This window comes from Adiantum capillus-veneris, chromosome 2 (assembly GCF_014529385.1).
Source record: "Adiantum capillus-veneris isolate H3 chromosome 2, ASM1452938v2, whole genome shotgun sequence".
Taxonomy (NCBI): Eukaryota; Viridiplantae; Streptophyta; class Polypodiopsida; order Polypodiales; family Pteridaceae; genus Adiantum; species Adiantum capillus-veneris.
In genome coordinates this window covers 65,304,037-65,315,109 of record NC_140932.1, presented here as the reverse complement: position 1 = coordinate 65,315,109, position 11,073 = coordinate 65,304,037, and the positions used below count along the sequence as shown (strand labels likewise).

At 38.0% G+C, this 11,073-nt stretch overlaps 1 protein-coding gene across 2 annotated transcripts; it reads right to left on the bottom strand.

Moving 5' to 3' along the window:
- Positions 1–4,142: 4,142 nt before the first annotated feature.
- LOC147462898 (uncharacterized) lies at positions 4,143–8,823 on the bottom strand. Of its 2 annotated transcripts, XM_086527715.1 has the most exons (6): positions 8,244–8,823; positions 7,723–7,785; positions 7,533–7,624; positions 5,997–6,163; positions 5,694–5,883; positions 4,143–4,330 (listed from the first exon to the last, which is right to left on the bottom strand). In XM_086527715.1, the coding sequence occupies exons 1-6, from the start codon at positions 8,510–8,512 to the stop codon at positions 4,323–4,325; spliced, it is 789 nt and encodes a 262-aa protein (XP_086383841.1). In that variant the 5' UTR covers positions 8,513–8,823; the 3' UTR covers positions 4,143–4,322. The 2 variants fall into 2 exon arrangements, with proteins under 2 accessions (XP_086383841.1, XP_086383836.1); XM_086527710.1 differs by lacking the exon at positions 4,143–4,330 and having other exon boundaries at positions 5,336–5,883.
- Between the last annotated feature and the right edge of the window lie 2,250 nt (positions 8,824–11,073).

The window sequence follows — 11,073 nt, the reverse complement described above, 5'->3', positions numbered from 1 at the left end:
TCTTCAAACCTTGCTTTGTATCATTGTCTTTCAAGAGAAGATATAACTTTTCTTTGATTTCTTTGCATGCTGCTTGTAGGAAAAGTTCTACCTTCTCCCTATCCAAGGAAGCTTGTTCAATTTGTGATAGCTGAGCATATCATCGCTCAAACTCTCTGGGAAGCTCTGTAGCAATTAGGCTTTACAACCCAATCTAAGAAATTTCTTTTGGTCACCCTCCATGTAGTTTTCTTTTAGAGCAAACTTGAATTCCTGTTCTGGTAGCATTTTGGATTGTCCTCATATAGTCTCTAATCTCCAAGACACATACTAACTCAAAACTTCCGACCATGTCTTCCTCGCACACTTGATTCAACGCCATTTCCTTCATATAATCTTGTAAATACTTTGTGATGTCTTTGCCATCAAACTGGTCAATTCTCAGCTTCATAATAGATTCTAGTGCTTTTGTGGTTAAAATCTGGCTTCTTTCCATTGCCTGTTGTTGCTGCATATACACGGCAAATGCTTGAAATATCTGTATATGGATTGATCTATACACTTTGTTAGCCATGGATGAGAATCTAGAGACACTTGGGATGCAATTTTATGGTGCAATCACCCACCCCGGCAGTTTTGCATTGGATTCACCAGAAATGTCGGAATATGTGCGGTCTAGTTGGGAAGGTGCAAAACCTTTGGTTGTGAGAGTTTTGATGAGAGTCACAAACACTTTAAGAAAAAGCGTTTATGGCAAATCACAAACCCTCTTTCTAAATATGGCTGAAAAACTAAGAGCGTTCGTGACAAGACAATCACAAACCCTCTCCCCTATTATGCTTGGAAATTGCTTGTTTTCGTAGACGAGTTTGAGATGAAAGAATCACCAATTCATATCCAATTTTACTTAAAAAGATCAATTAAGAACACTAAACTTTCATTCATGAAACTTCAACTCTCATAGAAGCATAACTTTCAATCAAAACCCAAACCTCTTTCATGGTATCATGTAGCCTCACCCCCAATTACATAGTCGTAGCATCAACAGTTGTAAGGATACACGAGCTTTCACCTTCACAACGATTATTTTCCAAATTTTCAAATATTTATGAGCTTCTAAATTGAATACCACACACCATTTTGGCAAGGGGAAACCCTAATTAACTCCCTCACAAGGTCAGATACAAGATTGCGAAGAGGCGGAATTGCATCACACATAGATTGAGCAACCATGGAAGCTATTGCACAATGGAAGAAAAGTGCAGTTTTTTTCAGTAAAAATCAGTGACCTCTCTCTTCTCCACGGAAATATGAGCTGATATGTCAAATTTTGGGCCATGTTGCCACTTTGGACCAAAACTAGGTCATTTTCATCTCATTTTTTACCCAAAAAATGCCATTTTCGATGCGAAAAATCCCAAACGGAGTCAAAAAAATTCCTAAATTTTTTGGATCACTTGCATAAGCATAGATATGCATCATTTTTCATCAATATACCATTTTGGGTCAGCTTCCATGCAATTCTGCAACGACGCCTGTTAGCCACTATTTTCGGCAATTTTTTCCCGCATCAGACTTTATAGGCGAGATGAGTGTCCCACCACGAAACACTTGCAATATGTACATTATCAAACCAAATGAAACCTCTTATCAAGTAGGAAAGCACGCAAAGGCACCATATCTAGGGCCACGATTCCCTACATAGGTATGTACACGATAGTGACCGCGCTTGTCGCTTTAGCATATATCACAATAAGTACATTATTGTTTTTCTTTCCATGCATCGCAAAGTGTCAAAAGTGAGGTGAATGTTTTTATTTCACTCTATGTATGTGCCACGGCATGAAAACACTACTCTTTTTAACACATGATTTATTATGGAGAGAGGATTATAAATATCCTTGATGGTGGCATTTCCCTTTTTGAGATTGACGCACGCTCTAAGTTTTCCAAATTTTTTTTACACAACTACGATAGGTGAAAACTAATCAATATGCTCAATTTCGTAGATGAATGTCACCTCCTTTAGTTTATCTATCTCTTCTTTGATTTTTTTCGCAAATGTTTTGTTGTACGTGTATGGACACTATCTACCAATCTTAGCATCACTCTAGAGGAGTCAACCCTAGATTCATTAGAATTAAAAAATACACATAATCTTCATCTCAATTCATGTAATTTCATTTCGTCTAATTTCATGTCATGTGATTGTCCTAAGGGTAGGTTCATAAGCTAAATCCCACTCTAATCGCAACCTAAGTAAGCCCTTGGTAATCTATAGGCTAACCAAAACGTTATACATCTTTCAAAGTGAGGGGATACCTAAGTAAGCTAAATCCCACTCTAATCGCAACCTATGTAAGCCCTTGGTAATCTATAGGCTAACCAAAACGTTATACATCTTTCAAAGTGAGGGGATACCCAAGTGGAATTTCATGCTCGTTAAAGGATAGGCTCACAGTTGGGATCCTATTTAGTAACCTATTTATTAACCCACGAAGAACATCAGAATCCTATATTCAATTATACATAACAAATATTAAATCATCATCAGCATAACTTCATTTGGAAAGATAAGTGAATGGAAGCATCACACATTTATAACATAATATGAACATAATAAATATGTCAATAATATGTCAATTGTTCGAATAACATAATATGAACATACAATCGACCTTAAATCTCATGAATTACGTTATTATATCTCTATCACAAAACATAGATGGGTTCTAAGATCAAACTCGTATATTTAATAAAGAGAAATTAGAAATTAAGTAAAGTACCTTTTTGAGGTTTTTACTACCCTTTGTGTATGTGAAAAGGACAGTGCAAATGGTATGAGTATGTTGGCATAATTTTGAGAGTAATTGTTTGGGAAGAATGAAGGGAGATGCCATCTTGGTGATTGACACAAAAACGGAAAGGGTGTGGTAGGTGGCGTGGTGGGAGGTGACCACAGGATTGAGCATCCGAATGATGCAAGAGATGAGCAAGATGACTACCTGGCATGTATGAAAGAGGGGAATGCAGTAGGCGAAGGGGGAGGAAGCAATGGAGCCCTTTTTGTTTATTTGTATGGCCTCTCATGCAAAGCACAAAGCCATCTTGGACAACCTGGTTATGCCATGGATTTGTCCTAGAAGAGGAGGTCGGGAGTTTGAGATCGCACTATTGCGCGCAAGAGAATTTTTAAGAGGGCAAGAAAGTAGGAAACACTCCCATACAAAATCTAGAGAAATTCCATATATTGAAAGTAAACAAAGCAATCATACTTAGCATACTTAGCAAGTAGAGCAAGTATAACACCATACATTGTTGTCAACGAATGTTCATTGTCTTTGTTAGTTCACAAGTATGCAAGCCGATCTCCTTGTTGCAGATCTAGTCCCTAGTTTTCTTCTTAAATATGTAATGTTTTTTTCTCAATTCCATTTTATAGTACCCTTCTGTATGTGAAAATGTGGGAAAGGATAAAATTTAATAATCCCCTCTATTGCGCTCATGTGATAGTCACATAATTCTTAACTTCCCCCTCCCCGCCGCGATTAGTGTTAGCATCTAAAAAATCTAAAAGTACGTGGTAAGATCCTAAGGGCGTAGGGCCTGCAATTTAAAACATAAACATGTTTCCAAAAACTTGGAGAACCTATGCTTGGAAAATTGACTAAATTGGATGATTTTTCCACTATTTTTTTCTTAAAATTGTAGGAACTCTCACCTTCAAATTGGACTTTCTTTTTAAGCTTTGTTTTGTATTGATGAACCCAAAGAATTTCAAACAGATATGTGTTTATATTCCCCGTACTCGCCAAAACAAGCGAGAGTTGACGGTGTAGTTTATTCTCTCATATCACTACAATAATGGATACAAAGAGTCCCTACAAAAGTACATGAAAATACATACAACATAGCATAACCCACTGTGCATACCTTGAGCATCTGATAGAGCATCCATGTAGAAGCCTCTCTCTCTCTCTCTCTCTCTCTCTCTCTCTCTCTCACACACACACACACACACACACACACAGGATGGAAGGAAAAAATGCACGCCTTCGTGAACAAAATACTACACATGTACTTGACTAAGGAGAGGAGAGGTAGAGGTGATTGGAGAAGAGCCACATAAGCACTGGGTACAATCTTCCATGGACCACCGTGCAAAAATTCAAAGCTTCTTCCTTCTAATAGATTTAATTTGTAGATGAAAAGTCAAGCTTAAAATAGATACATTTCTACTTTTGGTAAATATATGAACTCCTAAAACTCCATTTAGATCAAGATTATAGCTACTCTATAGTAAAGAGATAACAATTGGTCCAACGTCACTTGCACCTAGCCACTCATTGATCTGCTAAACAAAAAAACCATGTCATCATATCAATCATATCCATCCTCAATGCACCATCAATGAAACCAATTTCAAATAAACTCAGTCTTGAACACCATTTATACTGCTCCTCAATGCTCCACAACATTGCTTGATCTGTATCCACTATGCCTATGGCTATCATTTAAGTCTTTAAATATCACTTGAAGAAGCACTATATAAAGGGAAGATATATGCGAGAGCTAAGGGGAGTGTGGGAAGGAGATGACTAAAATATTCAACATTGGTCTCGATGTCTGTAGAGCTTGAGGTGATCTTGCAGAGTCGAAGACTTTTGTTTCCACACTTATGACATGTCTTTAGAAATCATAAGTGCAATTTTGCATGTATGCATATACCTATGTTTGGGGAGGAAAACAATGCTACCTTGCAACTTAAATTCCTTGCATAACGTAAGCTAGTGATAGGGGTTCACTTGTGATTATGTTTGTCTAACAAATGAAGACTACTATTGATGCATGGAATTAAGCTTAAAGATTGAGACACAACTTGTTTTAAGTAATCCCATAGCCAAGGTGCTGGTTTAAATTCTGTGGGCCCATTTCGTAACGGCTGTCACTTTTCAAAACGTGTACGGTGTACCATATCTCTCTTAGTAGCATTATTGAATGAGGATGACGAGAAAATGGAATTAAATAAATCCATATATTTTAATGCTACATCAGGTTATAAGTGTTACCCTTCTTCTTTCGAATCTATAGGTTTCTAACAAAAGCAATAAAAAAAAATCTTGTAAATTAGTCTTGTAAAATTGTAAAATATCCTATACAATTAAAAATCCCTAATTTTGAACTCATGTGTTGTTGCACATACATTTTTGACCCCCAATGCAAACATTAATGTGGATAAATCGTTGACACCTTCATGGGTTTATCTCAAGGGCATTGTTCTTGTACAAACTAATCTAAACTAGTTTATGATAACGAGGAGAGGTTTGCTCATCAAGATAGAGAGAATCATCAAGTGTTTTAGTGAATTTAAAACCTCTCCTCAAGATAGAGAGAATCATCAAGTGTTTTAGTGAATTTATAGTTAATTGAGATTATAGAAGTAAATTACAATGTTAATTTTGGAGAATGTCAATTTTAAGCCTAAGAGAGGAGTCGTAGTGGTGGTAAAGGATTTACTAAATACATGAGGATCGATACTATGGTTAGTGCTTTCACCAACGTTGTAAAATTGAAGGAGGACATGCGATAGTTGTGATTGCATACAAAGAATGGCTGAATGCAGCTTGCAATAGCATGCACATTTATAAAAAAGTATTTTGCTTGCCAGAATTTTATGAGGTTTGCGAGTGGCGAGTGATGTTCTATTTGAGCACCTGTCAAGTGACTTGTTGGTGTGGATGATGATGGTAAGACTGCAAGCAATTTGGCTGCTTCCTGCATTGATGCATCTCGAGGTTTAACTTGAACTTTTGCAACCACCTCCTCCACATCTTGCATAGACTCTCCCAACGAGCTTGCAACTTCCTCAAGCTCATCATGCACTACCTTGGTCCTTGCCTTTACCTGAGGTGAATGATTAAAATTATTATATGTTTTGAACAACTGGTTAGTAAACAAGCTTGACCTTAAACCTCAAAGCAATTGAAACTCAATTATTCATAATCTAGGTGTCCCACCTTGTCCATGATCACCTCCACTCTCTTTGCATCTTCCTCAACCACCTTAGCTATCTTCTCTAGATCTTTGTTATCAATTGCATCGGCAACCTTCTCAACGCCCTCTGCCAATTCCTCCACCACTCTAGATCCCATTTTTACCACATCGGTTGCCTCGTTGATATCATCTACATCAAAGCATTATTGAAGTTATGCATCTCTCTATGATATTGTATATACAAACAAGAGGGGGAGTTGGGGGGGGGGGGGGGGGGGCAATCACTTTGGAGATTAACTCTACCCTGCAATTGGTCTCATATGGCTAAATTTTGGATCTTAATTTTGGAAATGTTTTTTTTTTTAATAGAACAGGAAATGTATTAAGAAAAGAACTACAACATTGCCTCACAGGTGGGGAGAGGGGCTTCCCAAAAGCAAAAAGAAAAATTACAAATCAAAACAGGAAAAGGCCATAACAAGCCTAACATAATGTCTTTCCATGACTGCCATTTGTGTTCTCTCTGAATGAGATACAGAGGACCATTACCCACATTCTTCATTTGGTCCAGACAAGAGGTAGAAATTTTCTTCATCTGATAGACAAACTCTGAGGTGTTGTCCTCCTTTTTGCCATTGAAAATGGTTTTCATTTTGGAAATGTAGAAGATAATTGGTTTTGTACAATTTTGTTGTATGGGGTGCATTGTGCAAGTGGGAAATTTTAATGGCTCCATCGTAGAGCTTGGTATGACTATGAGGTTTACGTCAGAGGCGGTCACAATCCATATATAGATATCGTCTCTCAAAGGGACCTGAAATCTGAGAAATTAACTTTGGAAACCTTCCCCCAAGATGCTATACATCATATACTAGTTTTTAGAGTTGTCTTTGAGTTCAAAATTCAATAAAGAATTTCAACAAAACAAATTTCTTTAAAATAGAAATTTATGCATAAAACTGTAAGGTGTTGCTTGACTTAGACGAGTATTAAGTGATGTTCTTCTTTATGAAGGTCAATTAGAGGTTTGATAGCTTTGAGAGATTTTTAATTTTTTTATAGCAGCACTCACATTCTTGTGAGCATGATAAAAAGCACGTTGACGAGCTTTCCTAGGATTGCCTGGCCACATGACTCAAACCCAACACCCCGATGACGAAGGACGAGCATTCAACCAACCAAGCTAGCTCCCGTCGGCTTCCTATGGCTAAAATTTTATGCGTCTTCACAAACTAGTCCTTAGAAATGGTGATTTTGACATCTTTAGGGCATTTGAATTAGTGGGCTAAAAACTTAGTAGTCTATGGGATTTTAGCGAGGATTTTAGTAGTGGTGAGACCTTCTCAAGATGCCAACTAGCTACTTCTTTGTTAAAAGTTGGCGGTCCTATATGCTTTGCAACTATAGTTGATAGCAAAATGGGGCACTACTTTGGGGTGCTACCAAGTTTTGGCAAATTTTACCAGATTGAAGAGTGCAAATCCAACTTATGCAATGGAAATTAATTTTTAGGAAGATTGCAACCACACTCATCTCATGATTTGGGTTAAGTTTTCTACCTTCAATGGTATCTAGTAGTTTCTCTTCTTTCTTAAGAAGCCCTCCAATCATGCCGGGCAAGCGCCATATGAATGCGATGACGTCTAATATCCTGAAAGAAGCTCAGAAAGCAAAATGAATGAGTCAATGAACTAGCTATGGTGACAGAGCATGCTTAATTTATCAATAGATTAATTTAGGTTGGCTCACATTCGACGGGTGAAAATGTGCAAAATCATGTGTCGATAGCCGCTACGTCCTTCATCTGACGAGCTGAGATAAAAATGAACCATATGCATAATTAGTGTGATTAAGACCATGCCCGTTCATGACTTATAATTTTCCAAAATCCTACGTTTACAATTAAACTTTCAGAAATATTGCACCCTCCTACAAAATGTAAATACCTTCTAACACTGTGTTACCCTTGTCTATGTTAAAGACCCTTTTCTGTTGATGTTTTGTGCTAGTATAAGTCACAAGAAGATGTAAAATTTTCACATGTAGGAAAACAGAGTCTTTTTCAGTGTTTTTCATACAATGCATAACATCATGAGCTTCCGCTCGAGAGGCACCGCATACCTAGCTAGGTATGCAGTGCCTCCCTCACAGAAGCTCATGATGTTGAGGTAAGTCACAATGTAAGAATTATTGTGAGAATTTGTCCAAAATGTCTTCTTGTGAGTGAAGAGGCAGATGTGAGTTTGGGAGGAGCAGCTTGCTTACTCTACCTTATGCTTTGAGAGCTTTGCAATGAGTTTGATTCGCTTGAGGAGGCGCCCATCGATCGGAGTCTTCTGTCAATCAGTGGTCGAGATCTGAGTCCAGGCATAGTGTTGGTGTGGAATGGGGGGGTAATTGAGCTTAATTGTGGGTTAATTAAGGTGCGCTGTGGGTTGATTAAGGGATAATTATTAGAGGCGGCTTGTGAGTTGATTAAGGAGGAGTTGAGGAATGCGTGCTGTAATTGCAAGGAGGGCGCATGAGCCATATTAATCATGAACTGAATAGCAGTTGGATTGCAGATGATCAGATTGTAATGAAGAGATTATGATTAATTAAGGTGTAATTGTAATTACGAGATGCAACGTTAATTCTGCTGCTTGGCTCCTTCCATCGCAGTTATATTAAGGGGCCGGTGGTGTGGTGTCGCGCAGAAGCTACGGCCTTCTTTCTCACGCTCTCATGTTTTGACTGCGCTTCTGGCGGCTAAGAGCGAGAAGCCTCCTCTCAAGTCTCGACCACCTCGTCATAGTCAATTTCTTGTACACGCGTACGCAAGACTCACTCTCTCTTTCTTTCTCGACCAGTTCTCTCCCCTCTCTCTCTCTCTCTCTCTCTCTCTCTCTCCCAGACCATCTCCCTCTCGACGGACAGGTCTTGAGTTCAACTCTTTCCGTCGGCTAAATCTTTAAGGTCTCTTGGGATAGTTTCCTACGACGCAAAAACTCTCTTCTTCTTCTTCTTCTTCTCCCCCCTCTCTCTCTCTCTCTCTCTCTCGCACGCCCATATCAATTTATTTAAATCTTGTTCCAAATGCTCAACCGTTTTTAGAGATTGCACCCACACCCACACCCACATGTTGCATGGGTTGAACCATAGCAGGCACGCTTAAATCCTTGCGCCTTTATTGCTAGGCAATCTTGTTCAAAGTCGCATAAAATTGCAAAAGCCTTTCGGATTGCATCTTATTGGAAATAGAATTTCTTAAACACCTATTGTTGGGTGAGTGTCTCAAAGGGTGCGCACATGAAGGGCATTTCCTTTCTACTCCCACAATCGAAAAGCAAGGTGCAAACCGCTAGTAGCTCTTTGCACACACCTGAGCCATTCTTTAATAGTGATTTAGTCTTTAACCAACAAAAATCAGGGATGTTGCGTTCCATTACATGCTCAATCCCTACTTTCAAGGATTTTTGACACTGCAAAAAAAAATTCATGCCACACCAATTAAAATTGCCACACTGGCTAATTTTCTTGTGCATGTATGTACCCTTTCATTGGCAATCAAGTGGCAACCACATCAACACTCATGGCAGACCGCGCACATGTGCGCGCGCACACCCATACACATGTTTCCTTGTTGGCAAAGTAGATTGTTCAAGTTTCCAATGTAGAAGCTCTTCTCCCCAAGTAACCTCCAAACATTGCTTCTCATCTATGCCAATGTTACATCCATGATCTTATTGACCAACCTTCAATTATTTGCTTTGCCACCAACTCCCACCACGTCCTTGGATTTACTGCAACATTACCATATTCAATTATCTAAGGTATCTAACAGGAGAAAAATGAACACCAAAGAGGATTTGCACTCACTTGCATAACAACGTGAAATAGTCCTCTCATTAATAACTCCAACCCAGTCCAAGTAACATGGCTCAATCCTCCAAAAATTAATCGTTGAATGCATAGGAGCCAAGAAGAGAGTGACATTTTAGATACCTAATGACATGTGGATTATCCAATCGAGTGAGAAATGGATTCTGGTTCAAGAGCGTCCGCGTCACACCCATTCCTGAAATGAAATGTCAAAGAAAACCAAGAATGCATATCACAACAAATAATCGGTGTGACGCGAACGCTCTTAGGAAACCGGAAAAGAATAATTTGAAGTGTAGCTTATACAAAGTAATTACAGAAAGAAATGACCTTTTTGGGTTCACTCTATAATGCTTCTTTACCTTTCTTTTTGAGTTGTGAAGGTTGACATAGTTCTCAAATTACATCTTTGGCACATGTTTGGAGATTCAACTAATGCAAATTTTTCTCAAGACACATTTGTTATCCCGCTAGTAAATGTCATAAAACTTGTCTTCAATGGTAAACCCCCAAAGCTCAAACCGAGTAATTTGAAATTTAAATTTAAAACTTAGAACCAATGTAATCAATACCCCAAAGCTCAAACAGAGTAATTTGAAATTTAAATTTAAAACTTAGAACCAATGTAATCAATACACATTGACTTTTTCCATGTCACATGGCCAAACATGAGCTATTGGGTTTTGCTTTTTAGTTGCATGTTATTAGAGATTGTGATTCCATTTTACTCTTGAAGCAATGTTTCATGATAGGTCAAGGTTATCACATTATTATGGCAATGTGTATTTCTCTCCTATATATGTTTAATGGAATGTAAACTTCTCTAAATCTGCACTAACTCACTTTACCACATGTATGGCAATGTGTAATTCTCTACTATATATGTTTTAGTTTAAGCAAGGTTATCACATTATAGTATGAAAATGTGTATTTCTCTACTCTATATGTTTAATGTAATGTACACTTCTCTAAATCTGCACTAACAAAGTCCAACTATACCACATGAATGGCCTTAAATTGTTAGCATTTTTTTTAAATGTGTGTTTATAAAATTTCAAACGTGATAAAACTTATACCTTTGCATTCTAGTTTCAAAGCTATGTTTGATGACAGGTTATACCACATTAGAAAGCAAATGTCGTGTACTTCAAAAAGCATGAAAAGTGCCAGAGGAGTACTTGTTTGGGATGCCATCACTTGGAGTTTACTAATTATAGGATACCAAACAAGGGTAAGGTC

Coding starts and splice junctions, on each gene's coding strand:
- LOC147462898 (XM_086527710.1), bottom strand. CDS start 8,512: ATGATTAATATGGCTCATGCGCCCTCCTTGCAATTACAGCACGCATTC. Junction 7,786..8,243: donor CAAAGCTCTCAAAGCATAAG/GTAGAGTAAGCA, acceptor TTTTTATCTCAG/CTCGTCAGATGAAGGACGTA. Junction 6,164..7,532: donor ACTACTAGATACCATTGAAG/GTAGAAAACTTA, acceptor GCTTTGATGTAG/ATGATATCAACGAGGCAACC.